At 44.7% G+C, this 17,486-nt stretch overlaps 1 protein-coding gene across 1 annotated transcript; it reads right to left on the bottom strand.

Moving 5' to 3' along the window:
* Nucleotides 1-1,288: 1,288 nt before the first annotated feature.
* On the bottom strand, nt 1,289-15,930 carry LOC106811071. The gene is made up of 11 exons (XM_014814597.1): nt 15,758-15,930; nt 15,147-15,202; nt 7,101-7,280; nt 5,940-6,423; nt 5,363-5,578; nt 4,797-4,987; nt 4,458-4,618; nt 4,183-4,331; nt 3,333-3,577; nt 2,820-2,955; nt 1,289-2,551 (listed from the first exon to the last, which is right to left on the bottom strand). The coding sequence occupies exons 2-11, from the start codon at nt 15,174-15,176 to the stop codon at nt 2,382-2,384; spliced, it is 1,962 nt and encodes a 653-aa protein (XP_014670083.1). The 5' UTR covers nt 15,177-15,202; nt 15,758-15,930; the 3' UTR covers nt 1,289-2,381.
* Nucleotides 15,931-17,486: the final 1,556 nt, after the last annotated feature.

Raw genomic sequence — 17,486 nt, 5'->3', positions numbered from 1 at the left:
GTAGTAAGGTAAGGTAAGGTAAGTAAGTAAGTTAAGTTAAGAACGTAACGTACCGTACTACGTACGTACGTACGTAACTAGGTAGTAGTAGAAGTAATATAGTAGTAGTAGTAATATATATATATATATATATATATATATATATATATATATATATATCTTTGTCATAATCATCGTGAGTAGCAAGAGAATTGAGAACAGTGGCGGTACTACAGTGACGTCATCACAGTAGGGGCGTGGAGTCGACAGCGGGTGTCAAAGGTCAACGGTCCCACATCCCCAGTCAGTAACACCCTCATCTTTAACCCTCTGTTTGTATTGATTCATACTAAAGATCGTATCGTTAGTTGATATATGGAAAGTAGGTAGGCAGCGTCATTTTGGTTCTCAATAGAAGGGACATACCCGATTGCTGATTTTCTGATATTGATCAGCCAACAATTAATGAAGATATCAAATTTTTTGAGAAAACGGCGAATTCAAAAAACAATTTGATAAGATCAAGCGAATTTTAAACTTAGTGTTTGTGCTTCGTATACGTAGTCGCTTCCTGTATTTATTTTGGGTAGCCCCCTGTTCTGGGGTGACTGCTTTGCTGTGCGTATATAGGCATTCCCTTACTATGCCAATTGTATAATTTGACTATGCTGTCATTGGTATTACTATAGTTATTGCTATAGTATGTGTCATAAATAAAAAGAAATGCGATGGAAATAGACACACCTTACGTTATCTGTGGTTTTCGGACGGCTGTAATGTACACGGGACAAATTAGTTAAAAAAATATTGATCGACTCAAAATTACAAATTGAAAATGAAACTGATTGCAAATTAAAAAAGAAACAGAACTGATAGAAATAAAAATACAAAGGTACAAACTGTTTTATCAATGTGGTTATTTTGATTAGCAAAGTTGAAGGCAAAGTTGTATTAAGACGCTTAGGGCCACTAAGCAATTTATGAGCAATGTTGCGGCAGTCCTATCCGTTTGTAGACGAGTCGGAAATCGTGTGAACTGCTCCGGATATATGACCGTCGTTTGTACCCATACTTATATTATGGAAGCAGTTGACACTCGAGTAACCATACAATTCTAGTAAGCTGAAGTTTCGTCTATGCTTTGCCGCCTGTGTGCGTGCGTGTATGCGTGCGTGCGTGGGTGTGTGCGGCGTGCGTGCATGTCTGCGTGTGTGTGTGCGGCGTTCGTGCATGTCTGCGTGCGTGCGTGCGTGTGTGCGTGCGTTTCCCCGCGTGTACGATGCACATATGCAACATTTGCGAAGTACAATGCTATTGTATAGTAGGCCATCGTTTATTAGTAACAGTATACAAAAAACACTAACAACTAATCGTAGCTGCGTCACAACAAACATGATCACAAGGTTGGCGCAGATGGATAAGAATGAGATTAAACTAAAGCAAAATGTGTAAAATGCAACATGGATGCGAGCGTTATAACCAATCACAGCGAACGCTGCGCGTCCGGCAGTGCAACGATGTCTTATACGAATGATCTCTTATATTATAGAGGCTTCCATCACGAGTTTATACAGTTTCATACATTGCATATGATTTCGACTGCGTAGATCACGCGTAGATGTGGCGGAATAGAGATGAAACACTGATGTGTTAATTATTATCACACAGTTAGTTCGCGCATGTGACTATATATATATATGTGCGCAAATGTTGTGTCTACGTAGGGGAGCCATATTATGAATAGATGTTGACACTAATGTGCAACAGTGAGAAACGAGGAGCAGTTGCATTGCCTGTACAAGCTTGACTACTAATCCTCGCAATGATTTTTTACAATGATTATGGAACGAACCACTCAAGAAATAGGAATACAATAAATTAAAATAAATACAACGGCAGCCTTCAGTAGATCAGCTTTCAACTAGGACTCTTTTGAAATTTGATTACTTTGATCATTTGATCGCTTACATTATTTGATGATTTGCATTATGCAATCCTTGTATTATGTGGTCAAGTAATTTCGCTCGTCAGCAATATAAAGAAGAGTTAATATAATAATGAAAAATGTGGCGTTAGTGGTCACCTGCAGTAAGTTGCATAGGCGATTATTTAGGAGTGAAAACCATTGTATCAAGTCATTTTAAATGCATTGTATACGCTGATTGGCACCCTATTACATATGTACATGCCTTAGCTACCCAGATAATTTCCAATAGAACTGTGGCCCTTTAGTACACCCACCTTGCTTAGTCAATAAGCAAGAGTTGTTTAGTCGAGCTCATATTAAACATAAGCGTTTCCCAACGTGGCTCGTTCACTGTGGCCTCCCAATATTATATACATATGACGACCGTTTAGGGCAAACCACCTACAGGTATATATATATGCCAGCATAGATTGCATTACGCCACTAGCTTCGCGGGCAGGTGTACGTGGCGGTAGCCGAAGAAAGAGGCGACAAGGACGATGACTACGAGCACGGCGAGAAAGACGGCCATGCCAACGCCAAATCCTGTCTTAGAGATACACATCGCCGTCTGCTTCTCCTCCTCCGACGCCATCTGGTGGTGACCTGTGCGACATGACGAGCAGTTTTCTAGATTATTATCACGTAATTTATATTTTATTTCGTACTTATCAACCCGACGTTGTTGTCGTAATGTCAGTGCGTATCATCATAAACATATTGCCTACGAAAGTGAATTAATATATACATTCTGTATTGACTGTTGCCATTTTTATTTCGTGAATGTTTTCGATTCAATGGATGTTCATGCACGAAATACACAAACTCACAACTTTTCGCATGGCAAGTGCTCATTCCGAATAATAGTACTTACTCGATCGTGTGACGTTGAAGTTAATATCTTCGGGCAGACTAATCCTGATGGACTGGAATGTTCTGCTGTTGGCAGCCACGTGACTCCCGCCGTCCTGCTCTAAATCTCTCTTAGTTCTTCTGCCGTCGCATTGAGGCTGATGTAATATTGACAGAAACTCAATGTTGTGGTGGAAATAAGATATATAAATTAAAGAATTAGCGCATAGAATAATTCACACCGCAGCTTTCTGTAGTATAGTAGAGTAGAGTAGAGTAGAGTAGAGTAGAGTAGAGTAGAGTAGAGTAGAGTAGAGTAGAGTAGAGTAGAGTAGAGTAGAGTAGAGTAGAGTAGAGTAGAGTAGAGTAGAGTAGAGAAAGTAGAGTAGAGAGAGTAGAGTAGAGTAGAGTAGAGTAGAGTAGAGTAGAGTAGAGTAGAGTAGAGTAGAGTAGAGTAGAGTAGAGTAGAGTAGAGTAGAGTAGAGTAGAGTAGAGTAGAGTAGAGTAGAGTAGAGTAGAGTAGAGCTCTCATTACCTGGAAGCAGTTCTCCATGCAGATCGTACACTGGCAATCGAAGAAGACATTCTTCACATCCGGGAACTTGAAGCTCTTTAGATAAGCGTAGACGAGCGTGTCACCAGGGAGCAGCTCTGTCGTGTGCTGCTGATAGCCAATCAACTTCCGGTGCGTCGGACATCCGTCTTCATCGATGAGGTCAATTCGACCCATGTCCATCCCGTCGTGCGCGTAGCAATTCGACACAAAGATGTCGAAGTGAGCTGCAGAGAAATGAGCACCAGAGGTCGTTGAGAGCACGTTCGAACCCTTTCGGAGAAAGATGCGGTCTCTCTGGAGGTGGATACTTCCGCATTATATCCTTCCAGAAACAAATGGAGAAACTCACATAATTGGGAATAAAAAAATCGTTTTTTTCCGAGTGGGGGAGTTTTAGAATCATCATAAGTAGTTATTCTTGTAACAGATATGTTTCTGAGAAAGAACGCTTTCGGCGCATCAGCTATATAAATACAATACTATATATATACAGTACTATATAATACAAGTTCTGATGTGTTTCCGACACGATGTGTTTCATTACACCATCAAATATTATCTCAGTCATAACATTCGTTATAATCTCGTGTTTTTTTTCGACAACGGCCCACGGGTTGCCAGCAGATATCTGACTCGTACAGATATTGTCTCGAGATATATAATATTTGACTGGAGATATATGATATATAACTGAAGATATATGATATTTGACTGGAGATATATGATATATAACTGTAGATATATGATATATGACTGGAGATGCATGATATATGACTGGAGATATATGACACGAGTGCTGCAGGACGGGGGTTGCTAGCACGTAACTCACTGCTGTCCTGAATGTATACGACAAGACTGGCGATGTCGCCGAGTAACAGGTTGTTGGTTCCGGGAGCCATCGGGTTGTCACCGTTCACGACCTTCATACGACACGTCGGCAGGTCCATGCCACCCAGCACAGCCTCGGCACCCAGCTCACTGCACGGAGAAACGACACCGCATGATCGATTATATTGATTATGATCGATTATCAGCTGGTGATCGATTATGACGATTATGATCGATTATCACAAGATGATCGATTATAACGATTATTTTACGTACGGAATTTTCAATCCAAAGTCGACGGCTTTTTCTCGTTGCTCTCCAGCGAAATCGCACGTGACCCTGAACGCCTTGTCCCACATCTCAAGAACGCCCAACTCTCGCTCGTTCATGATGATCACCGTGTTAGAAAATGTCGCCGTGCCGCCAAAGTTGTCCGTCTGTTCGTAACAAGGTTAAACAATGGTTAACGATGTTTCAATATCAATCCATGTAATTGAGCTGTTGGAAACAGTTTCGGCAGCTGCTCGTCAAGATGTCTTCGTCAAGCTGAATAAAATTACTTGGAGTACGACTTGACCCATATTACGGCGGTCCGCAAAGAAGTGTTTGCCGTACCGATAGGTTTTCATCCATCCCGCATGTGTCCAGGTTTATATCGAAGCGTTGGAAGCGCGACGGTGACGCCACCTTGCGGCAACCGTTGACCTTGAACGAGTTCTTGGTGTAGATGAGTCCGGCGAAGTCGCGTTCGAAGGTCAAGGTCACGCTCATGCGGTTTCTCTCCATGTCGCATTCGACAGCGACGTCTATACGGAGTAGAACAAGTGTGTTGTTAAACGTTCGCACGCAGAGGCAGAGATAGCAAAAGATTGAATACGCGCGATAAAGAGAGGGAAACAAAGAGAGCGAGAACGAGAGGCAGACGGACCTAGAGAGACGGGAGAGATAAAGAAAGAAAAAGAGAGAGAGAGAAAGAAAGAAAGAGAGAGAGAAAAAGAGAAAGAGAGAGAAAGAGAGAAAGAGAGAAAAGAGAGAGCGCGAGAGAGAGAGAGAGAGAGAGAGAGAGAGAGAGAGAAAGAGAGAGAAAGAAAGAGAGAAAGAAAGAGAGAGGGAGGAGGCGATATACTGCAGCCAAACACCGACGTTGAAAAAAATCATACCATAATTAAATAAATAAATACCTAGGATCTCATTGGCGGGATCCGGCTGAGGAAACAGCACTGGATCTCTACCCCGATTGGCTAGTGTCTGTGCAATAGCGATCTTCTTCGCTTTTCCATGATTAGGCGTCTTACGTGTCGCTGCGGTTGGCGGTTGCGGCCTATGTTTCGGTAGAGGGCGTGGCTGTCGCGTTGTGTAGGGATTGAAGTCTTGCAGATTTGACTGATCCTTCTTAACTATAGCAGAACACGACAGTCGTAGTATAGACAGACGCGAGTGTAGCTACGCAACTGAATAACACGCGTTTTTGGTCAGCGGCAGAAGGAAATCACGTAGCGATGCTATACGCGCGGTTCTCTCTTTACCGACAAGCGACTATCTATAATTTTTATGCGCATTAATATTATTATTATTGTTATTATTATTATTATTATTTTTATTATTACTATCAAATATAACTTAATTGCTGTTATATATATTATATATATATAACGTGCGTGCGTCGCTCCTGCGTGCGTGCGTGCGTGCGTGCGTGAGAATGAGATCGGCCGGTGGCTTCGCTCACCTGACGCACCTGACCTGCCCTGATTGGCTCACCTGACGAGGAGATGGAGAATCCAGCGACGACGTCATCCTCTGACAGGGCTCGCAGCGGCACGGGACGGCTCTCATCTTCCGGCTGAACCAGGAAGCGACCACGCCCTCTTCCGCCCACCTCTCTGAACCCACCCTCTGCCCTCGCACCACCCCTCTCTCTAAACCCTCCCTCAATCTTCGCACCACCCCTCTCTCTGAACCCACCCTCTGCCCTCGCACCACCCCTCTCTCTAAACCCTCCCTCAATCTTCGCACCACCCCTCTCTCTGAACCCACCCTCTGCCCTCGCACCACCCCTCTCTCTGAACCCACCCTCTGCTCTCGCACCACCCCTCTCTTCCCCGGCCCTCGCACCTCCCTGCTCTCTGAACCCACCCCCGGCCCTGGCAGCATCTGAACTAGCACCAGCGTTGATGGTTCCCGACGCAACTCCTTGAAACGTGCGGCGGGATGTCTCGAAGCGATCCCTAGCATTGGAACCGCGCTGGAAACATGTAGAGATACACGCGATTAGCATAGATTCATAACTAAAGTAGGTTCAGTGTGCAATTAACATCCGTAAGCCGGTTAAAAAATACATATATATAAAATAATATTAAATATAATAATTCAAATTGGTAAACAACTACACGGTTCTTTTCACATCAGTGTGTCCGGGCAGTGATGTGATTTTCTGAGCCTATATTCTACTATATTGCTCACAGGCAGATACCAGTCTATACGTCCACTAAGTCTTGTTCATACACTGGTTCATACACTTGTTCATTCACTTGTCCATACCGTTGTTTATATACTTGTTCATACCGTTATTCATACCGTTGTTCATACACTTGTTCATACCGTTGTTCATACACGTTGTTAATACTGTTGTTCATCCACTTGTTCATACTGTTGTTCATACTGTTGTTCATACACGTTGTTCATACACGTTGTTCATACACTTGTTTATACCGTTGTTCATACACTTGTTCATACACGTTGTTCATATTGTTGTTCATACACGTTGTTCATACCGTTGTTCATACACGTTGTTCATACTGTTGTTCATGCACTTGTTCATACTGTTGTTCATACACGTTGTTCATACTGTTGTTCATACACGTTGTTCATACTGTTGTTCATACACTTGTTCATACACTTGTTCATACACGTTGTTCATACCGGAAGGGCCTGGTTGCGAGCTAGCTCCTGGAAATCAAGGGTGGAGATCCCTCCATCCGTCTGTCGCACGAACAGACTTCCGGGTTGCACTTGGGGTACTTCCTGTACTGGAAGCTCTTGTACTGCCACCCCGCGGGAGACAGGTACGGGTGGCGCCTTCTGTGCCGCTGTCATGTACGCCTAGAGAAGAAACCGCAGTTTGGGGTAGCGATAGCGCCACGACGTCTAACTACAATGGATTCCGCCGGCGTGTATTTATCATTAATAATCGATTCGATGATGTCAATGATACTCACTCCACAATTTTGAATGCACCTTTAAATTGTAATGTAATTTTTTTGATTGCCCCGTATCTTGGAATTTGTAACACCGTTCGCGTGATACCTCTGTGGAACTGATTTGTTATTTTTTCTTTTTACGGTTAATTTCATTAATCTGTTAATGACATCGAGTAGTATTTTTAAAGTAGTAATAATATTTCCCTTCACTCGTGGATATCTAGAGATACAAGACGGCCATATAGATTAACATAAAAATTGTCACACGTTTAATTTCGGATCTTTCGTGGCGTGGGCTCACGGCTCATGCGTGAACTCACGATAAGTGAGCTCACGGCTCACGCGTGACGCACCCACTAACAGTCTTGTTGTCGCCTTTGCGTTTGTCACTATCCTCACGGATGCTTGATCCATTATAATACACAATTATACTACAAAATGGGAATAAAACGGGCGTTCAGCAAACCGCTCTCATCGCCAAATTCGACCTAAAACTGCGAAAAAGACATTTCCGCCACGTGGAACGCAGACGTGTGAAAGTATCGAGGGATTACAGAACTTATCAGTAGTCACGATCAGTGACCGCTTACGGCTGCAGTCGCCATTTCAATGCATGCTCTGTCTAGGTGAGAGCTATTTTCTATCTCGGGTTCTGACACAACGAAAACGCTTGCCGAAAATAACAAAACGTATTGCCGCGAGGCATATGTGAGGAAAAGATAGCAATAGTTTAACCCGGAACATACGAAACCTTTACGACTAGGTCGTCAGGCTAGCTAGATATATGAGTCGTTAATTAAAATCTACGCGTTTTGTTTAGCATAACAAGAAGACGCTCTCAACACAAAAATACGCGCACGCAAGTTTTACTAATTAGAAACTTTTGGTGATTAAAACACGGGTCACGTGTTCGCGTCCTGTAAGCGTGTGATTCGACTCATTCTTAAGATTACAGAGTGCATTACACAGAAAGTTGAACATGAAAGAGAAACGGAAAACTAAGAACAGCTTTAACGGCTTTGATTCTTGCGTGTAAAGTCGTAGCTGTAAGTTAGAATCCGCCATATTTGTTTTTTTTTCCTGTGAATCGGTGTGAGCGTGAATAGAAGGGAATATTATTCGTGATCTGTCACCCAGGCTTGCCTTTACATGTAAAACTAATCACTGTGCTTGATCACATCTCATAAAGCACATTCTCCTCATGTGTGTACATCCGTGTCGTAGTTATAGCGTGGTGATGAAGTTTACTGCAGCGTCATCGCTCTGCCATCACTCATGTCATATGTGTGAGAGTGTACGTGCGCTGGAAGACATTTAATGTTAGCCTTAAGATTAAGTGTGACTTAAAAAACACAACAACTTCGTTAACGCGTGCGGCTCGAAATGGCTGTCTGTCACTGCATGCGATTGACACAACCTCGTGCCATAGCCACGCTATAACTCTCAATCTTTATCATAGACATGTTGCTGTGTCAGGAGGGCTACTCAGTCGTAATTTATTTATGGCCTTGCTGCATTTACAATTGCGTTAGTGTGTCACAGCTTTTACTCTCGGTTACGGTTCCCTGTTTTGCGTGTAGCATATGTACGCAGTTGCCCTAATGCACAAATCCTATCAATACAAGGTTTCGCGTTTATCCACTCATCACAATTGCGATCGCGATATTGTACTAGTAATATATCATTCTCAGGTATATTCGTATAGGTAGTAGATAGTACTAGTAATCGCTTTAGCTTCAGTCGCTCTGTGTGAACGATAGCTAGACAAGCCGAACTAGTAGCGATGCTGAATCACTCCGCTAGGTGGCGGAAACAATTATTGTAATAAAGCTAATTTACAATTATATAGATATATAATGTCGTTATTTTCGTATAAAAAAACTTTTTTCGTATAAAATTCCCGCATACAATGTCTATACCTTATTTCTACTTACGCCCTGATCAATATTATCGCATTAATTTAACTTTACGAGTACTTTTCATTTGCGAGTAAGATATTCGCTCAATGGTATTAGAGCAGATGCTTTAATATGATTATACGCCGTGACCTATCAACGGACAGGTAAACAATCAGGAACAGGTGAACTTATGCATCTCAATGCCAGCCGGCGCTTCGCTCGATGAAAGTGCGCCCCGTCAAATAATGACGTCATCGGCACGCGGCGAGCGGACGGATAAGCGGTGAGTGTCGGCACGGCGGCACGCACGACGTATTAGCGTGACTCCTGACGGAGAGCGAGTAGCCCTGCTTAACCCAACCCTCTAGAGAAGTTAGTGAAGCGGCTATAAGAGCCAGCGCGCGGTCCCGGAGGGCACGGCAGATCCGGAAGAGAGAGATAGCGGCAGTGGAAAACCGAGAGAGAGCGAGAGAGAGAGAGAGAGAAAAAGAGAAAGAGAAAAAAAGAGCAAGAGAGAGAGAGAGAGAGGGGGAGGGAGAGGGAGAGAGAGAGAGAGAGAAGAGAGAAAGCGAGTAACAGCAACAGCAGCAGCAGTAGCAGCAGCAGCAGCAGCACCAACACCACCACCACCACCACCACCACCACCAACAACAACAACAGCAACAACAACAACAACAGCACCACCACCGACGCGCGCGCGCGCGTGTGTGGTGTTTGTGTGTGTGTGTGTGTGTGTGTGTGTGTGTGTGTGTGTGTGTGTGTGTGCGCGCGTGCTCGCGTGCGTGCGCGTGTGCGTGTGTGCGTGTGTGTGTGTGTGTGCGTGTGTGTGTGAGCGGTTCGAGCACCTGTGCTTACATTTCCTACTTCGACCGTCGTAGAGCGACTTCCTAGTGTTGTATTGTATGTTATGTTGTATTGTGTGTGGTCGTGGCCGTTACAGCGCACGATTAAACGGGACGGACGCGATAGCAGCAGCGGATAGTGTACGGCAGCGGCAGCGTAACGTCACCGTGACGTACGGTCATAAATTTCAACGCAGACGAATCATAATCTGTGTCAGTGTTTCAATTTTCTATTGCGTAACACGCGGCGCTGGGACGCAAATAGAGGAAATGATTTAAGAGGGATTAGAAACGAATCTTGCCGAGAGGAAATCTTGCGCCTCTTCCAGTGCTAGCTGCCCGCAGGCAGCATGGTTTAATGTAGCATTACAAAAGAAGGGGCTCGATTCTCTCTCGATTTATATCAGTTGATATTTTGAGTGCAATTAGACACATGAGTAGTTATTGTCAGTTAGAGAATGTACGAGGAGTCGGTTTGTTGGCTCACGTGGCGAAGCGTAACTAAAAAGTCAACGGCCCATTTCGCTTTTCAATACTTACTAGTTTCTTAAGAAAACACGAGAGCACTTTTACGCGAAACGATCGTTGTTGTCCTGCTGCAGGGCGCATGCGCAGAGGGATGTAACTATTCGTAGCGTCTGATACGTGTCATGTTGACACATTCTATTCGGCGACGTTGCTTTGTGGCAGTCACTACACGCCACCGCCATCTACGGCATTGTTACCGTCTTAGCACATACACATACACACGTACATACACAGTCGCATCGGTCACTTTGATCAGCGTGTGACTGCATTTCTTATGATGCAGTGCAAATATTACTCACTGGAAGATATGAACACAACACGATTATACGGGTAATATTGTATAGAGACCTATACGGTGCTTCAAAAAAGACGGGAGCACAACTTTTCTAGAATTCAAGAACTAGATTCTAGAATGGAGCGACCCATACATCACTTGATAATGTTTTAATGCGGTGCTGTCAAACTATCCTATTTAGTCTGCCACGTTATTTGCACTTGCTCTGTGATCGGATAGGAAATACGGGGGTAACTCGTGCAACGCTGCGATCCAGGTCAACTGTAGTGGGTATGAATGGCGGTCATAAACCATCGTTTTCTGGCGGACATCGGATGCTGATCGAGGTTTTCATCATTTTGTGACAGCGCGTGTTGAAAATAACCGCATGCCCTACTGCAAAGCTATCGCGCATGCGTACGTGCCACTTTGCGGGTATACGTCATGCATCGTGGCCGGATTCATTGACGGCAGAGATTGGATGTAGCTATTAGACCACAAACACGAACTAGGACAAAAACTGTTAGAATGCAGCTAAGAGCTGTTCCGTGTGTGAAGTGATCTCGCTAGAACGAACTTGACCGCGCGCGAAACTTGTAACGATGTCGGCTTAACCGCCCCGGCAGAGTCACTAAGAACCAGTTTCACACGTTATCTTGCATCAAAGAGTTTTCAGGTATGAGTGTGTATGAGGCGCGCGTTCGCACGTGTCTGCTTGTCTGTGTCTTTGTCTGTCTGTGTGTGCGTACGTGCGCGCACGACTGTTTGTATCACGCATCCGTATTTATACTAGAAATACTACACCTACCACGACACTGTCCCTCTACGTTTTCAACCTCTAGGTTTTCCCATCCTCTCTCTTCCACGGCTGTCCTCTCCTCCCCAAGCTACAAGGCCTTATCATGCTCTCTCTGTCTTTCCGCTGCCCCCCCCCCTCCTTCCTCTGCCTCCACGCTGCCCCCTCCGCCTGCCTCTCCATATTTGCCTCATCCTGCCTCTGCCCCGCCTGCCTCTCCATATTTACCGATCTGCCACTGCCTTCCCGCTGTCCCCCTCTTTTCACCACCACCCAACTGTCTCTTCTTTTTAACACCACCCAACTGCCCCCTCTTTTCGCCACCACCCAACTGCCCCCTCTTTTCACCACCACCCAACTGCCAACTCATTTCACCACCACCCAACTGCCTCCTCTTTTAACCATCACCCAACTGCCCCCTTTTTTCACCACCACCCAACTGCCCACTCTTTTCACCACCACCCAACTGTCCCCTCTTTTCACCACCACCGAACTGCCCTCTCTTTTTACCACCACCCAACTGCCCACTTTTTCCAACTGTCCCCTGCTCTCGCTGTTCCCTCCTCTCCTGCCTCCCACCCGTCGTCTCATCTCCCCACCACCTAGCCGTCATCCCCTCTTCCCACCATCCATGTGTCCGAGCTACCCCACCTACGGCCCTGACCGAGAAACGCGCGACTGTGCAAGAAAGCTTATTTTGCCTGCTACGTACGCAAAGGGACGCATGATAACACTCAATAGCTATTTTTACAAATTAAACATCATTTGGTCACGCGGTCTTTGTGTCGCACGCGGGCTAAATTTCGTTTGCGGTCGCGGGTCCATGGACGGCTATTACAGACCAGCACCGTGACTCATACCGGAAATGCTTGCCAGCTCTAGCGGCAGACGCGCTTAAATTTCCTTGTTGTATTCTAGAGCCGATAAACATTCGTTCTCTCACACGTAAACGCACTCGCGTACGCACACGCGCACCCACGCACGCACACACGCACGCACGCAAATAAGTCACAGTACTACGTCACCGTTCATTCCGTTTTCTTGCACTTGAAACTATGGATACTATAGTTTATTTGAACAGGTTTTCAGGGTACGATACATATATGTATCAGGATTAGTATCGGGGTAAGCATCGTACATGCGTTTTGTAAAAAAAGAACAAAATATAAGCGTGCGCGTACATGAAGACATTAACGACGTGATACAATATCATAGACGTGTGTGCCCATATGCACTGATGCATACAGTCACCCGGTCACGCGCGCACACACGCAGGCACGCACGAGCACACGCACACAGGCACGCACGCACGCACGCACGCACGCACAAACACACGCACGCAGGCATGCACGCACGCACGCACGCACGCACGCACGCACGCACGCACGAATGCGCTCAAATACGAATCGACACTGTTCGTGTCGATGATTTCATGGCCGCTATAAATCACTATGAACTCTAGTGCTATTGACGATGGACGATGTTAATCTATTTTATCTTTGTGAGTAGAACATTATATTTCTTTAGGGCAGAAGGAAGTCGCCATTGCGACCGCAGGTCGCCCAGATGTATGACCCTGATTATATAAGCATTATAATAGAGATAAGAACAACTCTTGCGTGCTTCTCGTTCGTGTCCCAGTTATCGAAATCAGTCTACGTCACGCTAACCTGTTCTATTCTCGTAAACATGTGGGTTAACCTGAAATCATAGAGGCGAGAGAAGAACAACGGTGGTTTTCCGCGCCACCGTAACCTGTCAAAAACATTACAGTAACCGCGGCTTAACAAGCATGATTTCCTGCCAACTGTGGCCCAGGCTCGCACGTTGGCCCAGGGCCCGCGACAGATGGAAAACGCGCGTACACGCTGTGTGGATTTCTCTCTGCCTTCACCGTGATTCGTAGGTAATAACGAATGCTTCTGTTATTATTTACATGCAATGCAAGGTTGAGGTTACCGGTCGGTTTCTCGTCGTTATTTGCAGTCTATGAGAAGTGATTGCTGGTCAAACGTTTGCTCGCTTGTTAAACTTTCCCTGATAAACCCTGGGAAATGACAAACCGTTGGTCATCGAAATAACTCGGATCAGTGGCATAACCCTGCTTAATAGCAAATCCTTGATCAATAAAAAAATCCTAGTAAATGGAAAACCCTTGGTCAATAGAAAAACCTTGGTCAATAGAAAGCCCCTGGTCAATGGAAAACCCCTGCATGGTCAATAGAAAATCCCTGGTTAATAGAAAACCCATCGTCAATGGAAAAATCTTGGTCAGTGGCAAAACCCTGAACAATATCAAGATAAAAACACAGCAACTAGTTTCGGTTATTATCAACATTACCCGATTTTAAAATATAACAAAAGGTTCCCACAGAAAAATCTACATTCTTGGTGTCTATCTCAATTTTAAATTTGCTCAACAACATAAGTTTTCATTTTATGCAACATATTAAAGATTTTGTCATTTCTAGACAATGTATGATGAACTGTTATATCCATAATTAAAATTCAAAATTTATATAAATCCAAAATTACCATTATTCGCTATGTAACTGCTTGTACGTGCCTTTTGCCACCGAGCATTACTATCTCATACACCACATTGCAATGGTTAGTCACACATTCCGACTGGAGATAAGCAGTAAAACAGTATATATCATGTTATTTTACAAGTTCGAAACTCAATATATTGAAACATAGATAAGATATTCTGTTCTTAGAAGTTAAGTATTTTTTGTAGTATTGGATTTTGGTTTGAAGAAGCGCATTGGAACAAAGCGACCCATTGTCTCTCATATATAATTATAGATGCAACTTTGTCAATACTGACCTTCCGCATGTGTCAGGCAAGCTGTCAAACGAGACAGAAAGCTAGCTAAGCCGAATATCGCGAAGTTACACACGCAGTTTTTGCTGCCTAATTATATTCATCAGCTAGTTCTCATGAATACGCCGCTCCACAGACATCTAGTTAACAACACGTGTTCCTTGTGAATCTCCTTTTGTTGCATGAGAGTCACTTCAGGGGAAACCTGGCTGATCTTCTTATGCAGCGTTAACTGTTGAACAGGTCAGCACGCGTAGGTTGGGTAATTATCACAATTTAAGGTGCCTTGCCCCAAGGACGACCGCGATGGAAGCGCTCAGAATATACGCTTCGTGAAGGTGTTAGCGGAGTAAAAACACATAACCGGCTTGAGGGGTTGTCTAAGTAATGATTGCTATACAATGGGTTGTATGGATAATGTAATATTAAGTGGGGTTTTATGATGCACCTAAGTAATATTATATTAAAGTGGTTATCCGAGAAATGACAAATTCCCTATTAAGTTGTTGTTCAAGTAATACTACATTCATTACAAAGGATCGTCTAGGGCCTAGACTAATATTCAATTCCGAAAATGTTGTCTAATTCATGGGGTTGACTTACCAGCAAACATATGAAAGCTATCGTCTTCATTATCTTCTGTGTCGTTATCCTCGATACTGAAAATGTTCAGATGTGTCAGTAAGTAAGTATATATAACATCTGACTGAGAGATAAAAACACATGAGATGTGACTATATCTACGCGATGACTGCCCGGCAACGATCCGAAAATGCAATTCGTATATCTTCGATTTAAGCTTCATGCTTGACGCGCTGAAAGTAAGCGGAGGTAATACTCTCAGCAGATGCAAACGCATTGAGTGCATATGGTTACGGATAAGCCAAAATAGAGCAAGTGGCTCGGTTATAACGACGACGACGATGACATCGTATTAAAACTACACGCATTATTCTCACCAGAATTACAACTCTGAAATAGTATAGTAGTAGATTCTGTCGCTATCATAGTTATCCTATCACGTTCAATGCAATAACGGTACATATAGGTACTACAAATTTGTCATTATTTTCTACGGCTGACGATAGAATCTATTACCGACGCCTGATTATATTTTATAATATTAATTTATAATCTAAAAGAGCTCCCCGCTCTCCACGCAATTAAAAATCGCGCATCAACTACAGCAACGTGACGACATGCAGTATACGTACGTTTGACTGTGCGATTCCTCGCCTATATTCCTTGTAGCATCAGCCCCTTTTTTACACGTTAAGCACAGGTGACCCACGCTTTACTGACGCACGGAAAACTCGAAACGCTCGACTCGCCTCCAGGTGGCAATGTAGATGCTGCAGACGACATTGCCATGCATTTATAAGCTAAGGTCGCGATGGCGGGCGGAGGTGGATGTCATATCGCCCCCATGCAACGCCAACCCCGGTCTTCACTTCCGCACACACCTCTGCGCGGTGCAGTAAGGTACGGGGGTAAGATCATATCACGCTAGCCCACTTGGCCATAAGTAATGCCCCAGAAGCTATTGTTACCGCTCGCTCGGCGAGTAATTCGCGATCTTGGCGGCGGCAGCGGAGACTCCGTAAACAAGCAGATGTCACGCCTCGCCGCTTCCCCGCCCGCTGCCGCCCGCTTGCCGCTACGCACGCACGCACTCACGGCGGAACGATGTATATGTATATATGCAAATGCGATTCCAACAACGATAATAATCATATACGTACATACATTCTGCTGACGAAATAGAGCAGACGTGATGGAGTGAAGAGTTGTTCCTCTCCCGGACGGCTGGGCGGCGGCTGGGCAGGTGCCGTCGGAGCGGTGGCGAGCGGTGTCAGCAATGACAGAAGTTCATAAGGGCACGAGCGCGCGATGATTCGCATTGCCATCACGATGATGATGTGAATCTCTGAGTCTAATACAATCGACATTGACCGCGGCGATGCGTCGTTGATGTAACAGCGTGTAACGTCGACATCGCTCCTACACACAGAGACAACAATCTCGTGTTTCTTTCACTATAATGTGGGTTACACGTGCAATGTTCTACAGGGTGAATATAAATCTAATACTTGTTAGCGTGTGTGCGTCCGTGCCCGTGCACCGCCCGGGCATTATACATTATACAGAGATTGTTATATGCGTCGTATAGATAGTATTTACGCGACGAATATATACGCATGAAATACGCGGCATGTACACATGCATTAAGTGACGAGTATGTATGCAACACGTGACGGTTAAGCCTGAAGTACGCGGCGAATACGCATAAATACGCGGCGAGTAGGCATGAAATACTCGGCGAATGCGCACGCAACACACGACGAAGGAGTACTCGGCGAGCATACATGAAATATGCGGCGAGTAGGGCATGAAATACTCGGCGAATGCGCACGCAACACACGACGAGTGAGTACTCGGCGAGCATACATGAAATATGCGGCGAGTAGGGCATGAAATACTCGGCGAATGCGCACGCAACACACGACGAGTGAGTACTCGGCGAGCATACATGAAATATGCGGCGAGTAGGGCATGAAATACTCGGCGAGTAACGATAGCGCTAGTTGGCATCACTACAATGTCGCTAGATGTTCACCGCAGATGAACACGGGCGCGATTATGTCGTCTCAAAGAGAGGGACGTATTCAACGCTCCGCATTTCCTATATTAGCACAAGAGATCAGTGCCAGTCCGTATGCTACGGCGTCGGCGACGGAGGAAGAGCTTACGACGAGTTTATTTATAAGTTTACGTACTTGAATTGCAACATAATGGCAGTTTGAGATGTTAGATGTTATTAGAGAGCGTTCGTCATTGAAACCGAAGGTGTAGGCGAAAATATGTGTAAGTGGCTATGTAACCTTATTGTGTTGGCATGGAGTAGTCCTGCTTTATAGCGACATAGAAAACATACAAAGCAGA

The sequence above is a fragment of the Priapulus caudatus genome, unplaced genomic scaffold (genome assembly GCF_000485595.1).
Source record: "Priapulus caudatus unplaced genomic scaffold, Priapulus_caudatus-5.0.1 Scaffold502, whole genome shotgun sequence".
NCBI classification, from domain to species: Eukaryota; Metazoa; Priapulida; class Priapulimorpha; order Priapulimorphida; family Priapulidae; genus Priapulus; species Priapulus caudatus.
This window is presented reverse-complemented; position numbering and strand designations above follow the sequence as displayed.

Coding starts and splice junctions, on each gene's coding strand:
- LOC106811071 (XM_014814597.1), bottom strand. CDS start 15,176: ATGAAGACGATAGCTTTCATATGTTTGCTG. Junction 5,579..5,939: donor ATTCTCCATCTCCTCGTCAG/GTGAGCCAATCA, acceptor GTTCTGCTATAG/TTAAGAAGGATCAGTCAAAT. Junction 4,619..4,796: donor GGATGGATGAAAACCTATCG/GTACGGCAAACA, acceptor TGTTACGAACAG/ACGGACAACTTTGGCGGCAC.